Here is an 18,970-nt window from a genome sequence, read left to right as displayed (position 1 = left end):
TTTTTTAATGTAATATTTTTACAAAATCAATTTAAAAAATAATAAAGATAGTTTATGTCTTTCATTCCAAATATATATATATATGTGGGAAGATTACAAACCCAATGCAAGGTAAGTTAGGTGAGAATTTCAAAGAGGTCCACTGAGAGACCTTTGGTCTTCTGTCAACAACATACATAAACTGGCTCCCTGGGTTAGATTGGCCAATGACCTCTAACAAGAGCTTGTCATCTATGCAGTGAGTGTAGAATCCAGACAGAGGTTGGCTATAGTGGCAAGTAGCAGCCTGAAAGGAAAAATTGGGCCAGTTGAGTGGTCATATCCACAAGTGGTCAAAAACCCTCCCTGACCCCAGGTTTTATGGGAGGAAAGACAGGAAGAGCTAACTCAGGATTGTGCCCAAATCATAGGGATGTGTTTCTGAACTTCAGCAATTTCACTGGCATTGGGCCTAGCCTCATGCCCTCTCCAGGCATGCAGGCTGTGTTATTATATACTGTTGCTCAGAGCAGTGTTTTTTCTTCTCTGTCACTCTGATTCTTAGCCCAGTCTTGGCAAATCAGACAACAACAACAAAAATCATATCTGGATTGTTTCCATAATAAAACTTTATTCTCAATACACATTAGGCTTGGGCTAGTAATTTTCTGACACTGTCACACTTTTTAAAGTCCCAGGAATATCATCCATATAAAACAGGTTTGCAGTGGCAGCAGAATTCAAATTAGAGCAAGGATGTAGAGTGCATTAAGGAGAGAACAGGGTTCACCCATTTTGGGAGTTGAAACCAAATCAGAGGGTTGATTTGTTTCAAGCCATTTCAAGTTAAAAATACAACAACAAAAACATAGCTTTTTAACAGGCATTTCTGACAATGATTAGTTTATGAATTTCATTACACTTTACGGAGTCTGCTTACTTTGATAGTTTGATACAAGGACACCCACTTGTATTACTCTTTAGCACTTGAATAGTTCCCCACTTGAGAACTTGTATATTTTGTCTAACCCAGAACCACAGTGACCACAAGAAACAAGAAATATTATCATTTCCTGTGGAAGGGGCCTCGAAACACAGAGGAGTCTACTGCTTTCTTCCTGTAACTCCAAATTATTTGAAAAAGAATGAGAAACAATCAAGGACATCTGTGTTTTAAGAGAAGGCTACAGTCTCCAAATCCCCTCTCATATGACTAATTCCCTTTCATTCCAAAAGTTCCCACCCAACTGGAAACGAGAGAAAAAAAAAATAAATGAAGACAGTAAAAATGCTACTGAACATCTGCACAGCATTTTACAATTTACAAAGTAGATATATTTGTGTTTTTTTTCCTTCTGATAGGTTAACTAACTTGTCCAAGGTCTCACATTTAGTAAGTGGCAGTGGTGAGGCTTAAACATAGGTCTTCTAGAGCCAAGTTTACTTCTCATGAGAAAAGTTTTCTCAACTCACATTGTTCTCTTTGTAGAGGTAGGAGAGCACAGGGAACCATTCTTTACTTCTGAACTTTGAACTTCCAACCACCATTCCCAAAATAACAGATTTAGGAACCACTATTTCAGGAGGCTATGTACTGTATATCTAAAAGAACATAAATTCAATTTTTTTTTACATTTTCCACTTACTATCAACAAGTTGAAATAGCAATCATTTAAGTATTAGCCATCTGTTTTTTATCATGCAAAATCATCCATTCTTCAGAAATAGAAACAAAATATCCTTTGTATAAAAGTTTTTTCCAAGCATGCTATTATTTTCTAGAAAAGATAGTGAGACACAAAAACAAACTTCACCTTTCGAATAACTAAAATTATAGGTAGAAATACACATACAATCCTTCCCTGAAATTCCTACATTTGCATATGAGAGAAAACAATGTATTCTGTAAACAAGTAAATTAAGATCAACTCAAATGGAAGGGCAACAGGTGGAGAAGGAGGAAATATGATTCTTTCTTCAACTGCATACTGGGTTCCTAGTATGCTCTATTAGTTGCAAAAGTGGTGGTAGAGCTGTTGATATTTTACATGTGACTTACTCTATAAAAAGATGGGCTCTCTCTGCCTAGAGGATCCCACACCAAATCTTGGTGTATACTTCCATCTTTCTTTCCCATCTCTCACCAAGCTCTGTTCTTTCTCCAATCTACCAAATAAATTCTTTTTACTGGCCTAATTTAAAAAGACAAAAATTTTCCCTAATTTATCATATTTTAATGGTTACCAAAATAAATCACTCCAGAGAGAGCAACAAAATATTATAATGTCACAATCACAAATGTGAAATTACAAAATTAACACTACCCATTCCCCTAAGAAAAGAATATCCTCAAACATTTGACAATAGATCAAAAAATAAAATAAAATAAATGAACAGGCAAAAGTTAAAAGTGTGTCAGATCAAGAATGCTCCATGAAACTCATTAAAATTAATGTCCCCAAAATGCAGACCATTAGGAAGAGGAAAACTTCTCTACCATTCCATCTTACCTGGACTTAGACTTTGGAGAAGCCAATAATAAAAAGAGAGACCATGGAGCCTCCCTTTCAGCACAGAAGGCCACATTCATTCAAGGGTTAAATATGGATATTTCAGACCTCATTCAGGGAACTTAGACACATACTAGAAGTAAAGAGGATCTAGTCCATCTCTATTTATTCCTGTCACACATAACCCTAAAAAGCCACCTTACAAAATGTCCTGGCTAAGTAACTTCTCAAGAATCCTCATACATAGTATATTCAAAGCTGTGTTTCCAGAAAGCCATTACAATTACTGTTTTATTTTGGTGGTAAGAAGCAGGAAATAACCTAATGATACAACATTCAGTGATAGCACTTAAACACCCTGTACAGAAAATAATTAACATAGCAGGTCTGACTGCTATAGTTTAAAAGATCTCCTTGACCCTCAATGCTTACATTAAAAAAGAAGATAAAATTGAAGATCTAACCCTACACCTGGAGGAAAGAGAAGAACAGCAAACTAATCCCAAACCAAGAAGGAAAGAGATAATGAAGATTAGAGCAGAAATAAATGAAATTGAGAACAAAGAAACAATAGAATCAACAAAACCAAAAGTTAGTTCTTTAAGAAAATCAACAAAATTGACAAACCTTGAGCTAGAATGACAAAGAAAACAAGTGAGAAGACACAAATAAATAAAATCAGAAATCCGAGGGGGGACAATACCACTGACCCCACAGAAATAAGAGAGCTCATAAGAGGATATTATAAACAACTATATGCCCAAAAACTAGACAATGTATACAGAATGGATAAATTCCTAGAAACACTTCAGCCACCTATACTGACCCAAGAAGAAATATAAGACCTCAACAAACCAATCACAAATGAAGAGGTTGAAACAGTCATCAAAAGCTCCCAAAGGGAAGCAGCTGTGGCTCAATTGATTGGGCTCCCGTCTACCATATGGGAGGCCCTGGGTTTGCATCCCAGGGCCTCCTTGTGAAGGCAAGCTGGCCCACGCCTGCAGAGAGCTGACAGCACATGCCCATGGAAAGGTGGCACAGCAAGATGATGCAACAAAAGTGAGTCAAGCAGACACAGAAAAATGCGCAGGGAATGGACACAAAGAGCAGACAGCAAGCAAGCCTCAAGGGGGGGAGATAAATAAAATAAAAAATTAATTAGGTTAAAAAAAGCTCCCAAAGATGAAAAGCCTAGGACTAGATGGCTTCACAGATGAATTCTACCAATCATTCAAAGATAATCTAATACCATTCTTGCTCAGGATCTTCCAAAGAGTTGAAGAGGAAAGAATGCTACCAAACTCATTTTATGAAACCCATATCACCCTAACAAAACCAAAGATCCTGCAAAAAAAGAAAATTACAGACCAATATATCTAATGAATATAGATTAAAAATGCTCAACAAAATACTTGTAAACTGAACCCAAAAGCAGATTAAAACAATTAAACACCATGATCAAGTAGGTATTATGCAAGGTATGCAAGACTGAGTCAACACAAGAAAATCAATTAGTGTAATAAACCATATTAACAAATTGAAGAAGAAAAATCACATGATCCTCTCAATTGATGCAGAATAAGGCATTTGATAAAATATGGCACCCTTTATTAATAAAAACATTCCAAAAGTAGGAATAGAATGAAGTTTTCTCAATATGGTTAAATGCATTATATGAAAAACCTACAGCTAGCATTGTACTAAATGATGAAAGACTGAAAGCTTTCCCACTGAGCTCAGTAACAAGACAAGGACCCCCACTGTCACCACTGTTATTCAATATTGTGCTAAAAGTTCTAGCTAGAGCAATTAGACTAGATAAAGAAATAAAAGGTACCCAAATAGGAAATGAAGAAGTAAAACTTTCACTATTCACAGATGATATGACCCTATATCTAGAAAATCCTGAAAAATTCACAACAAAGTTACTACAACTAATAAATGAGTTCAGCAAAGTGGCAGGATACACAATATGCAAAAATAAATAGCATTTCTATACTTTAGTGATGAGCAATCTGAGAAGGAAATCAGAAAAAAAATCCATTTATAACAGCAACTAAAAGAATCAACTATTTAGGGATAAACTTAAATAAAGAGGACCTGTGTTTAGAAAACTACAGAACATTGCTATTATAAAAGAAACTGAAGAAGACTTAAATAGAAGGACATTCTGTGTTCATGGACAGGGAGACCAAATATTGGTTAAGACATCAGTTCTACCCAAACTGATTTATAGATTCAACATAATCCCCCCCAAAATCCCAACCGCCTTTTTTTCAGAACTGGAAAAGCCAATTATCAAATTTATTTGGAAGGATAAGGGGCCCCGAAGAGTCAAAAATGTCTTAAATAAGAACAACATTTGAGGACTCTCACTTCCTGACTTTAAAGCATATTACTTAGCTTCAGTGGCAAAAACAGCATGGTACTGGCATAAAGACAGATAGATAACCAAATGAACCTAATCAAGAACTTAGACATTCACATCTACAGTCCGGTGATTTTTGACCTGGCTATCAAGCACTCCCAGCTGGACCAGCAGAGTCTATTCAACAAATGGTGCTGGGAGAACTGGATATCCATATCTGAAGGAAAGAAACAGGACCCCTATCTCACACCTTATACAAATAATAACTCAAAATGGATCAAGGATTTAAATATAAAATGAACAACCATAAAACTCCTAGAAGAAAATGTAGGAAAATATCTCCAGGATCATGTAGTAGGTGGTAGTTTCTTAAACCTTGCACGCAAACCATGAGCAACAAAAGAAAAAATAGATAAATGGGATCTCCTCAATTTAAAAATGGGCAAAAGAATTGAATAGACAGTTGTCCAAAGAAGAAATACAAATGCTGAAAAAAACACACAAAAAAAGGTTCAACATCACTAGCAATTAGGGAAATACAAATCAAAACTACAAGGAGATATGATTTTACACTTAATGAAATGGCCACTATGAAAAAGTCGGTAAACTTCAAGTGTTGGAGAGGATGTGGAGAGATAGGAACGCTTATTCATTGTTGGTGGGAATATAGAATAGTACCGCCACTGTGGATGGTTGTTTGGCAGTTCCTAAGAAAGTTGAATATTTACTTGCCATGTGACCCAGCAATACCACTAGTAGGTATATACACAGAAGAACTGAAAGCAGTGACATGAACAGATACCTGCACACTGATGTTTATAGCAGCATTATTCACAATTGCCAAAAGATGGAAATAACTCTGGTGTCCAAAAACCAATGAACAGATAAACAAACCACAGAGTATACACACAATGGAATATTATGCAGCTTTAAGAAGAAATGAAGTTATGAATCATGTGACAACATGATGAACATGGAGGACATTATGTTGAATGAAACAAGCCAGACACAAAAGGACAAATACTGTATAACTGCACAATTATGAACTAAATACATTGTGTAAACTCATGGATCTAATAATTAGAAAACAGGTCACCAGAAAATGTAACATGGGAATGCATCACATAGTGAAAACTCATGTGAAATATGAATGTGGATAATATTGCATATATAAGATTGTTTTTACAAAATATAAATACAAATAAACCAGAAAGACAGAAACAGAAGAGCAGCTATACACAGCAGGGGAAGCATAAAGAGATTGAGGGGTGATGAGTTTCATTTATTATTATTATTATTGGAATAATGGAAATGGTCTAGTAATGACTGAAGCAACAAATGTACAATTATGTGATTATACCAAATATCATTGACTATAAGCTTTGGATGGATTTATGCTTTATTAGTATGTTCCAATAAAATTGATTTGTTTAAAGAAAAAAAGACCTGCTTGAAAGGTTGGCCCTGGGCTAGTGTTTGGGAACTTGGATTTCAGGAGGGTACTCAGCATTCTCTAAATGATTAGAGTTGCTCACTGCATCTAAACTGTATGAACAATCTGGTTTGTGCTAAAATACTGTTTTCCTTCTGGGAGTAGGGAATTTTGTTGCATGCAAGGTGTCTATATGACCAGCCCCTAGTAAAGGCTCTGGGCTCTGAGTCTCTGATAAGCTTCCGTGGTAGATGTTTCACACATATCATTCAGTGATGGAGGAATTGAATGTATCCAGTTGTGACTCCACTGGAAGAGAACTCTGGAAGCTTGAGCCTGGTTTCTTCTGGGATTTTGCCTCATGAACTTTTTCCCTTGCTGATTTTAGTTTGTATCTATTTGCTGTAATAAATCATACCCCAGAGGACAGCCATATGCTGAGTTCTGTGAGTCCTCCTAGTGAATCACTGAACCTGGGGGATGGTCTTGGGGACCTCCAACATACTCCCAAATCTCTATATATCCTGACCTCTTTTGTGAGATCCAGATCCAAATGTCCATTTAATTAGCTCCTGGATACCTTCTTTCATACTTTGAACTCAAGTTTAAAACTGAAGACACTGTCTTTCTTCTTGTGCTCCTTATCTTGGCTAATGTAATTGCTACCCATGTGATGGCTTAAGCCAGAAACCAAGACACCTGTGATACATATTAAACATCTTCTTTCTGCCAGCCACAATCAAACTGTCACCAGGTTATTTCAATTATACTATCTAATATCCTTTATTTTTATTTATTTATTTATTTATTCCCCTCCCCCACCCCAAGTTGTCTGCTCTCTCTGTCCATTCGCTGTGGGTTTTTCTGTGACCACTTCTATCCTTATCAGCAGCACCGGGAATCTGTGTTTCTTTTTGTTGTGTCATCTTGCTTTGTCAGCACCATTCCTGTGTGTGTGTGTGCAGCACCATTCCTGGGCAGGCTTCACTTTTTTCCTGCTGGGTGGCTCTCCTTATGGGGTGCACTCTTTGCGCATGGGGTTCCCCTACATGGGGGACACCCCTGCATGGCACGGCACTCCTTGTGTGCATCAGCACTGCACATGGACCAGCTCCACACAGGTCAGGGAGGCCCTTTAAATCCATCCCCTCCTCTCCACCTGCAGTAACTGCCTTTGTTCAGGTTTTCTTCAATTCTCACCACATTCTCTTGCATTCTTAGCTATAGTACAGCAATTTTCTATGCTGAGGCCAAAGTTATCTTTAAAATACAAATATAGTCATGTTCCTTTCCAGCTTTAAACACTCTAGTGGCTCCCAACTGCCTTCAGGATAATGTTCAAGTTCCTAAATTTGGCCATGAAGCCATGCATGATCTGGCTTCACTTCCTTACATCCTTCTTTCTCCCCTCTGTATAAAGGCTAGATTTCCTTCTCTAGGCTACTCCACAAACCATCAGCTTATTTCTGGTTCCCAGTATGAATATCATGTCCATCATTTATGCTCCCTTAACACCCTATGCTCTAGATCATGAGAGCTCCAGCTTAGTGCCTTCAGCACAGTAGGTACTTAATAAATGCTTGGTGAATGAATGTTAAGTGAAAAGCAGAGATTATGAGCAATTTTTTCTCCTTTTTAAAATCTTGTTTGCTAGTTATTCTACTGTTTTAATTAAACAATATCCCATAGCACCAAAAGGATAACAACAATGACAAAAAATTACCTCATAGTTTCTGTTGGCGTCTGTTATGGTCCAGTACCTGTTAGGTATTCGCATAAGGCCAAAGTCTGATATTGGGTTAATCAGTTTCCATCCATTTTCCCTCTTCTCTTTGGAAGATTTTGGGCTATAAGGAAAAGCATAAAGATCTTCAGGGAATTCTGGAGAAGAAAGAGAGGCATGAAAACAATGTAATGAAGAGAGAAACTTAAATATCACTAAATAATACAAATAAAGGCTAGATTTCCTTCTTTCAAAAGAAATGTTTCTCTTACACTCTCTCCCAGTCCATTCAGTGGGTTACAGCAGGATACATGATGCCCTTGTTCTTTCACTGCAATACAATTCAGGACAACTCCAAGTCCTGAAAATGACCCCATATGACACTTCTTCTTCCCTCTCCCTGACCTCAGTAACTCCTGTGGCCACTGTCTCCATATCAATGATACAGTTTCTTCCATTGCTAGATTCACAATAATTCTATAGTAGAATACCAGTAAGTCCACTCTAATCCATATTTTATTCCTCCATCCTGAGGACCCTGGGGTGGCGATGTCCACTCCCCCTCTAAATTGAGAGAGGGCTTAGATCCCACATGGCTGATGGATGGAATTCTCCTGCTTGCAGTTGTAGACTCTCTTGGTTACCTGGTGTGGTGGTTGACCATCCCCACTTCCCTGTTAGCCAACATGGGCATGTACAACAAACAAGAGAGTAAGTGCTGGAACTCCACTGAGGTTCGGGGTCCAGCTGACACACAGCCAATTGAGAGATTCAAGTCTCCCGAACATTCACCAATCCCAGTGCCAACCGCAGGTTCAGTAAAAGTGACAGAAGAGGCATGTGTAGAGAAGTCACATCTGAGTCCAACTCTATCACACTCAGGAGCACAAATTCCAAAATAGAGCCCACTGGCAAGGCACTGAATTCCATAGGTCCTGGGTTTCTCTGTAGCCCTCAGGAGCACCACTACCTGGAGTTGTATCTACTTTGACCATCTCTGAGATCCTGCTGAGATGTGCATAAACATGACCCAACTAATGACCTCTGGACTCACTTTGAACTCTCTTAACCATATAAATTCTTTACCATTTTTCCTGTTTATTCAATGTCTTCTTCTAGTTGCATCAGCAGCTGTTGCTTGGCAGAAATACCTCGGCACCAGGGAAGCTCATCCCTGGGAGTCATGTCCCACACTGGGAGGAAGGTAATGCATTAACATGCTGAGTTTGGTTTAAAGAGCGGCCACATTTGAGCAACATGGAGGCTCTCAGGAGGTAACTCTTAGGCCTCCTGCAGCTCTATGCCTAGTTGAAATGTCCAGCACACAGGCTCCAAATCATAGTCATCAGCATTGAAGACCCATCATTGGACCATCCTTCTTCACTGGTCTTTGCCCTTGCACTTTGGAGAGTGTTGCTGTTCACACTGGGGAGTGGGATAGAGTTCCCCAGAATGAGAACTCAGCACTCCCTCAGTTGTCATATGAAACTCTACCCCTTGTATCAATACCCAATGAACATATGAGCATATCTATATACCCTATATGCATGCCCTGGAGAACTCCCTCCCACTCATGCATCCCCTATCAATGACAACCCATAATAGTGCTACTTCCCTGCCATAGTTGAACCCCTATGTGATCCAAAACTTCTTTAAAAATTAAGCCTGATATATTGCCAAATTCAATTAATAGGAAAATGAAATAATAATGATAGGTTTAAAGATTAAAAATAGAATACATAATAACTTAGAAAAACTAAACTAAAGTAAAAAATAAATCGGGGTATTAAAAAATGAAAAATACCATAAAGATTTTTTTAATGTTTTCCTTTCATCACTGTAATAGGTGATGTCCTGTATGTAGAGTGGCAAGGTAATCACTTCCATTTCTTCCTCAGTGTCTACATTCTTTTTTTTAAATGTCTTTAAAAAGTTTTAGATCACATATACAATATACAATATAGGGGACTCCCATATACCCAACATCAAACCCTTTTCCCCATTTCCCAGCAATGATCTTTTTACATGTGTTTGTCACATTTGTTGCAACTGATGTACAGATATTGAAACTGAGCTACCAACCATGGTTCTATTATGGTTTACATTTTAGACTGTACAATTTTATAAATTTTTGGTTACATTATGGTTTACATTATGGTTTATATTTTAGACTATACACTTTTATAAAATTTTGGTGTATTTTAACATGACCTGTATCCATCGCAGGATCATAAAGAACACCCACATTGCCCCCCAGATCCCCCCTCTTCCAACTATTGTATTCCACTCACAACCTCACCTCAGGTCCCACAGTGACAACCATGCTGCACTGCTTGAAGGACAAGATAATCCATGCTGCGTAGCAGTGCTACAAAATGTATTCATCACATGCAAAAAAAGAAAAGAAAAAGAAATGTTTGTCAAAGAACCTCAGAAAATACATTATTTTGCATACAAGTTTGCTTTTATGTAAGGAACAAGAACTAGAATATTGCTTTAGGTTCATCTTTTAAATAGGTTTTAACTTTTTTTTCTGACAACAATACAAAAAAGCGTGAACTTTCTACCTGGCATCCTTTGAAAGAAAGTGCTGGATACTTGAAAGAACTGAAGATTTTAGCCTTCATATACTACGAAAGTGGTCCTATTGATGGGCCCCTTGATATTGATGACTGTACTTACAAACCTTTTCTTTTGAAATTGAAACTTACCTAGTATTATAGGTTCCCTAAGAGCTACCTCCTGAGAGCATCCATGTTGCTCAAATGTGGCCTCCCTCTAAGCCAAACTCAGCATATAAATGCATTACCTTCCCCCTGGTGTGGGACATGACTGCCAGGGATGAGCCTCCCTGATACCAAGGGATTAATACCAAGCACCAACTAGCAATACAACTGGAAAAAGACCTTGACCAAAAGGGGGAAAATGTAAACACAAATGAGTTTATATGGCTAAGAGACTTCAAAGTGAGTCAGGAGGTCATTCCAGAGGTCATGCTTATGCACGTCTCAGCAGGATCTCATTGACTGCCACAGCAAATACAACCTCAAATAGTGGGGCTCCTGAGGGCTCTGGAGAAATCCAGGCACTACAGTCATTACTGAAAGCTCAGGAGTTTGGTGCCCTGTCAGTGGGTCCTACTTTGGAATGTGTGCTCCCCAGTGTGACAGAGTTGGACTCAGTTGTGGCTTCCTTACACATGACTCTTCTGCCCCTTCTTTTTGAACCTATGGTAGTACTATAGCTGATAGGTTTATGTCCAAGAGACTTAAATCTTTGGGCTTTCTATATGGACTTTCAGTTGGGCCCTGGATCTCAACAGGGTGCAAAACCTACTTTCCAGGTCATTGGACTCTCCCAGGACAACTAACAGGGAAATGGTGATGGACAATGATCATCCCAAGGAACAGAGAGTCTACAACTACAAGCAAGAGAGTCCCATCCATGTGCCCCATGGGATCTAAGCCCCTCTCAGTTAGAGGTGGAGCAAGCATCATGATCCCAGAATCCTCAGGATTGGGGAATGAACAATGGACTAGAGTAGACTACTTTTATTCTACTACAGACTTATTGTTATTCTAGCAAAGGAAGAACTTTTATCACCGATTTGTAGGCAGTGGCCACTGAAGATTCTAAGGGGAGGGAGAGGGAAAAATAGGTATATTTTCAAGACATTGGAATTGTTCTAAATGACAGATACAGGCCATTACATATCTTGTCATAATTTACAAAATTGTGCAGGAGAGAGTTTATAATCCACACTTTGTGGCAATGGTCCAAAATGTGTTCATCAATTGTAACAAATGTACCACACTCATGAAGGAAATTGTTAATATGCGAAAGTTTAGGAGGAACAGGGCATGGGGCATATGAGAATCCCTACATTTTTTAATGTAACATTTATGTAAGGTAAATATCTTTAAAAAAATTTTCAGTATTTAAAAGAAAACAGTGGTCCTAATCAAAAGCTAAAGTTTTTATCTGGGCTTCAAGTCCTAATTCCACTGCTTGGTTTAATGTTGCCCAATATTAAGAGTGTTTCTTGCATTCTACTCATCAGGCCAGTACCAACTTCTGGGTAATAAAGGGCAATTTTTTTTTCTGTCAACCTGGTTTTTTCCCTTCAAAAAATGCAACATGTAGTCAATAAATCATTTCACTATTTTATGTGGCAACAAATTTTCCAGAGATGAATGGGGCCTGTGATGCCTTATAAAGTGCTGAGTTGGTTGACTTAGGTAATCTCTGATAATAAAGTATCAACAAACACTGAGGAAGAATCCTGGATAAAGGGGGGAAGAAAAGGTGAGGAAAAATATAAGAGCATGGAAATTCCACCAACTGAAATGAAAGGAAGCTCATCACCTAAGTGGGTTAGATGCCTAGGGGTTTGGAGTTTGGAGTTGGAAAATAAAAAGGTGAGGCTGAAGGAAGCAGGGACAACTGCATTACTTAGGAACTCTTACAAGCTGCCCTAATCTTCTTGTTAGATGTGATAGTAGGGGTGGGAATAGTGGGCCAAATATGAAAACTTACAGGACAATAGGAAACAATTTTTCCTCCAGAGCAGCTCTCCTTTTTAAGCTGATGAAAAATTTATAAGTTCACCCTTAAAAGCAGGCACAGGAGAAAGAGGAAGATGGAAACAGTATCTATTAAACTTCTACTATGTACCAAGTGCAAGAAAATGCATGAATGCATTTAAGCCTCATAACTACCTTGGGGAGCTTTTATTATCCCTACTTTTAAAGATGAGGAAGTTGAGTTCAGAGGTTATGCAACTTGCCCAATATCATGGAGCAAATAATTGACAGAGCCCAGATCCAAACTCTGCTCTAACACCATAGCACCTGATCTTTTCATTATGCCATTCTAGAAAAAAAAGACATTAAAATGGTTTTAAATAAAATATTATCATAACTACCTGGCTGAGAAAGCTTGAGCAGTGAAATATAAACTTCATGGCACACAATATCAGAGCCTGAAACAAAGTGGACCACCCAGAAATTCTTGCAATAGAGAATCAGGGAACAGCCCAAGTTATTGAAGGGCAACTCTTCCACAGTGGCAATGTGATGGATTACAATCTGAAAAACAGAAAAGAATAAAAATAAACATATAACCATGTACTAGCTCTATCACTGTCAGTTTGCTAGACCCACAGTAATTGTAACAACATGGTCAGAGATATGGTTATACCTAAAACCATCCTTTTATAAGACCTAACTGGGTTTCTCTCAAGCAGAAATAAAGCAAAGTTTATGCTTTATTTATCATTTATAGCAAAACAATGAAAAGTAAATTGCAGTTTTATAGAACTTCTCTCTCCTAAGGGACACAGGGTTAACAGGTTTGTAGGACAATTTTGGTGTGTTGGCTCAGAGTAGATGAATTCTAGCATGCTATGGAGGAGTTTACAATCAAGTAGAACAATTGCCACAGAGGAAAAGAGAACACCCTTTTGTTTTTACCAAATTACTAATTAAAACAATGATTAATAGTTGGTGCTGTGTTTTATTACTCACAAGATACTTGATTATCATTAACTATTTAGTCCTTATAATAGCCCTTTGATGTATTATAATCCCATTTTAGGAATGAAGAAACCAAATCTCTGAGAAGAGAATTCCTCATCAGAGGTCACAGAGCCAGGAAGTGGCACAATCAGTGTTTGAAGTTTAACTCCAGGTCCCAGTATTCTTGCCCTAAGAATTCTAGAATTAGTTAAGATTTAACTAGAAACATTAGGCGAAAAACATTCACAGACATTTTAGGCTCTAGTGAAACTAATGAAAAGAATGAGGGATCTTCACATCCATAATACAGTTTCTTCAATTGCTATGGCAGGGAGAGGGAAGAGATGTGATGTGGGGGCATGTTTGGGACTTGCAGTTGCCCTAAATGATATTGTAGGGACAGATGCTAGACATTATATATCCTGCCATAACCCACTGAATGCACTGGGGGAGAGTGTAAACTACAATATAAACTATAATCTATGTGGTGCAGCAGTGCTCCAAAATGTATTCACCAAATGCACTGAATGTGCCACAATGACGAAAGAGGTTGTTGATGTGGGAGGAGTGGGGTGAGGTGTGGGGTATGTGGGAACCTCTTATATTTTTTTAATGTAATATTTTTCGTGATCTACGTATCTTTTTTAAAAAAGAGGCAATTAAATAAAATTAACATAACAAAACAAAACAGAATGAAGGATCTAAATCTTCAGTCTCATCATTTTTCCTATGCTGCTTCCAGGGAAAAAAAGGAATGCATGGAAAAGAAACTGGTAAATGAAAATGTCTAAATAATACAATTTTCCATTTATAGATTTAAAAAATCATGGAATTGTGGTTTTATGATTTAGTTTTTGATGGTCTCTTCCTATGTCTCTCTGATGGTTCCTGCAACTAGAGCCTGGATGTGCTCTTTTCATTCTCTGGATTCCCCATTTGTGCCTGGAATGGTCTTCTAATCAATTTTGCCTTTTCTCCTTCTCCATCCCATGCAACCCATACCAAAGACCCTAATTTGTTTGGAAAGGTCATCTCTTCCATGAAATCTTCCAATCATTTCCACCACCTAAAACTGGGACAGGGATCCCTCACATATTTCTAAGAGGAATTTTCTACCTTGTTTTGTCAAACCCAATTACTGCCATGGCAATTTTGGAGGGGCCACAAAGACTACTGACAATATAACAGGAATTAATATATCAAATATCAAGAAAATCAATGCCCTGTATGTCAACATGGCAGATTTGTGTTTGGATCACAAACAATTGTGAACAGGAGTTTGTGTGTATTGGAGAGAAAGAGGGGATAGTCTAAGGCTGGAAAGAGCTTTATTAATAATAGTAAATTGGTTAAATAAGCCTTCTCTGACATGTAGAAATACGTAATATAAGTTCATCTTTCAGGATCCAGTCCTGAGTTTGAAATAATATCCAATATGAACAAGTTTGGTAATGAGTGTTGTCTGCAAAAATAGACAGAAAGAAGACAGGCTTATGGCATAGTACCAAAGAACTGGCTCCTAAACTGTTAGAAGTGGAAAAGTTTTTAATAGTTAAATATTCTAACTACCTCATTTTACAGATAAGGAAACTGAAGCTCAGAGAGGTAGAGTTACTTGCCCAAGTTAATATAGACTGCAGCAGACTGAGTCTAGCTAGAATACAACATTCCTGACTATGATTCTGGAATTCCTTTCACATACCAAAGAAAGCAAGATACAATCTTGTATGGGGTAAGCTCAGTTCATGGTATTTTAAAAAGTAATAAAATACTTCTTTCATGTTTATATTAGTTCAATTTAATTTATTTAACACATATATAATAGCATTTACCATATCCCAGGTACTCATAAATACATTAACTTTTTAATCCTCATAACAAGGGATACCTATTTTACAGACGAGGGAAGTAAGACATAGAGAGGTTAACTCTTTGGTTTTACAAAGAGAGTAAATTTTGAAGCTGGTGTTTGAACCTGAGAAGACAGCTCTAGAGCCTGTGATCCTAATCTCTGTTCTATGCCATATATAGGAAGCATGTTGTACTTGTTATAAATGAAGAATCTAAGCATAAATCTGGTTAATGACTAAGTTAAGATTTAAATAATGTTACTTTAGGGAGGGGAAGGCATAAGTAATATCAGGGGTGCTAAAGTAATTAGAAAACATTGTTTAAAGGTAAAACAAAAAAAATCACAAACACACACACATCACTTAGGTGAAACCCTGTATTAGGGTAGAGAGATGGTTTAAATCAGAGTTAGCCAGTGTGTGGTCAATGGGCCCTCAGCATCACATTCACCTGAGAGATTTTTAGAAATTCACTCTTTGGTCTGAGATTTTGCATTTCTAACAAGGTACCAGAGTATATGGATTCTGCTGGTTCTTGGACCATATTTGATGGGTAGCAAGGCTTTAGATTATTTCAGAATGCTTAACAACTATCCAGGCTCAGAAAACCATCAAAGATGATTTCATCAAAAAATATCGAGATCAGCACCAGGAACACTCATGTGTAGTCTAAAATAACTATAGCCAATAATATGACTCAAGCTATAAAAGGACTCCTAGAATAGGATCTTCAAGGAAAAAGATTTTATAGCAATTTTACTAATAATGATAAAGTGAAGTTTCAAGAAACCACCATATTGGAAAGCATGTATGCACAACTTTTTTAGACCCTTTATTTCTTCCCATGAACATACCCATGTTTCTTTCCGAGCTGCACCAGAAGCTTCCACATAGATCAGGTGGGTTGCAGTAAAATATAGAATCCCATAAGCAGGTTTCTTACCCACATAACAATCCAGTAATGTGATGTTTTCTACCTGTTATTTGGGAGGGGGGATTCTGATTAAGATAACTCACCAACTGTGATTAAAGTGGGAAAATTCAATGCAAGATAAATGCTCTTAATTTGCAATAAAACTTTCTCTGAGGCTTTCCAGTTCCTGCCCAAATGGTAAACTAGTATGATATGGTGTTTTCTTTTCCTAAATTAGCCCTGGAGAAACTATAAAAGTGAGAGAAGGGAGCATATGTGGCTCAAGCAGGTGAGTGCCCACCTCCCACATGGGAGGTTCTGGGTTCAGTTTCTGATGCCTCCTAAAAAAACAAAAACAAACAACAAATAAATATTATCATCATGGGGTAGGTGTGTAGAAGATAAACAGGACATAAGTGCCTGCTAAAATACCTATCTTGTTGGAAGGAAGGTATAGTTATTGTTAGGTGTAAAAAAAAATACAGGTGAATGAAGAGGACTGAGCTTAGGTTAAAGGGCAAGCATCACAAAACAAAACTGGAATGTATAACTTTCTATGAAGCAGGAAAACTGATCTACTCAAAAAGATAGTACAAAAATTGAAAGTATGAAAGGAAATGCTTACTGGTATTCTACTATAAAACTATTGTTACTAGTAATGGAAGAAACTTTGGCATTGATCTGGAGAAAGTGGCCACAGTAGTTGCTAAATGCAGGGAGAAGCAAGAGGAGATGAGATGTGGGGACATTTTTGGGACTTTGAGTTGTCCTAAATGATATTGCAGAAACAGATGCTGGACATTATATATCCTGCCATAACCCACTGAATGTACTGGGGAAGAGTGTAAACTACAATATAAACTATAATCCATGTACTCACCAAATGCAACGAATGTGCCACAATGATGACAGAGGTTGCAGATGTGGGAAGAGTGGGGGGTGGGGTATGGGGTATGTGGGAACCTCTTATATTTTTTAATACACATTTTTTGTGATCTATGTATCTTTTTAAAAAAGACAATCTAAATAATAATAAAAAAGAAAGGAAATGCTATAAATAAGTCCCAAAATAAGAGCAATATGTGTTGGAAACTGAGGCACAGTGGCATCTCAAGGAGAGACGTGCTGTCTCCATGCTGGTTCTGTCTCCATGACTACACTTGCAACCTAAGGAATGCAGTGATTGGGAGTTGCTGGCAAATGGGCTGAAGTTGTTAAAGGCTGAAAGAAACGATGAGCTCATACCTTCTGTAATAAATAGGACACTTAGACTTTGTACCTTGAGATAAGATTTTTTTAATTCCTTAGACTATAGGTAATGCTGATAGCTAATACGTGTTGCTCCTTAATGTCACGTACACTATGTTAATGCTAATGTTTATGCTTAATGACACATAGGCTGCTGTGGACCTGCTTGTAGACTCATACACTGGGGTATATAAAGAGCCCCTTGTAAACAATAAAGTTGTCTGATGAGCTTGAGGCTTCAATGCTCTCGGAATCCCTGATCCCAATCTCTCTTTGTCTTTCATTCCTGATACCCTTCGGGTTCATCTACTCTGACAACTGGCACCCAACATGAGGCCCAAAGTAGTTACTGTAGCAGAGAATTTTCCATGGTCATATCGGGAACACAGAAACAGGAAACCTTCCTGAAAGGTTGAGGTGTCCAATGTAGGGTGACCCGGGTCAGAAAATAAAGGTAAAAATTTTAATCAATTTTGTTTCCGCTAGCATCAGGGTATGGGAAATCAAATTGGATATCTGGAAGAATATTCACAGGTACAGAAAACTCTTTTAAAAACTGTTGGAGTCACAGTGAAAACTGCAAATTTAAAGAACCTTTTAAATCTTAAACAGTGGAAACAGGTAATGAGGGTGCTACGTAGAGCATATCAAAAGGGAGAGACTATACCATTATCTGTATGGGCTTTGTGCCAGCAAATTGCTGCCACCTTAGATCCTTTACAATCAGACACTTTACCTTATATTAATAAGATAATTGTTACTAACTATATTCCTCAAACACATTTAATGCCCTGTTTATTGCACAGATCTCAAAAAGGGGATCCGGAGGCCATGCAACTATTATCAGCTTTTATATTACAACCAACTCCATCAGATGCTAATAATCCTCAGGGAGGTGTTGAGTTCCATCTTGAACTAACACCTTTTAAATTATTGAAAGATTTAAAACAGGCAAAAATACTAAATAAAGTCCTTGTTAGTGAAATCAGGCTTGTAAGAAAGCTTTCTGTTAAAGCGTTAACTAAAATGAGGAAACAATTCTGGCAGCAACTCTGCAAACCCCCTGCTGTCTACATGACAATGTAGCTGTGGGCTAGTGAGTGTTAATAGAGTTAAGCCACTGGAAAAAGAGAAAAATGTGGCAACACTGGTGTTCTGTTTTGTTTCCATGCTAATTCTGATTGGGCTTATTTAATAAAATTAGTACAAAATTTTTATCAAGGTTTAAAAAGGAATTTTCAGTTTTAAATCAATAGTTTTCTCCAGAACTTCAAGTCTCAGTATAGTCTTACAGAAAGTAATCCAAAAATGTGTGTTAACAGTCTGTCTAAACTGCAAAATAAGAACTTAACTACATTTATGCTGCTCAAGTTATCTTAACTGATTGTTGATAACTAATAAAAAATGTTTCCAAGCACAAGCTTGCAT

The 18,970-nt window shown here is 37.6% G+C and overlaps 1 protein-coding gene across 1 annotated transcript in view; it reads right to left on the bottom strand.

The window, feature by feature from the left end:
- Window positions 1-8,069, bottom strand: part of MTMR8 (myotubularin related protein 8) — a 107,810-nt gene extending 99,741 nt beyond the window's left edge. Inside the window, 3 exon segments of the mRNA XM_071212967.1 lie at window positions 152-286; window positions 1,453-1,581; window positions 8,016-8,069. Coding sequence (XP_071069068.1) covers window positions 152-286; window positions 1,453-1,581; window positions 8,016-8,069 — 318 coding nt within the window.
- Between the last annotated feature and the right edge of the window lie 10,901 nt (window positions 8,070-18,970).

The sequence above is a fragment of the Dasypus novemcinctus genome, chromosome X (genome assembly GCF_030445035.2).
Source record: "Dasypus novemcinctus isolate mDasNov1 chromosome X, mDasNov1.1.hap2, whole genome shotgun sequence".
Lineage (NCBI taxonomy): Eukaryota > Metazoa > Chordata > Mammalia > Cingulata > Dasypodidae > Dasypus > Dasypus novemcinctus.
This window is presented reverse-complemented; position numbering and strand designations above follow the sequence as displayed.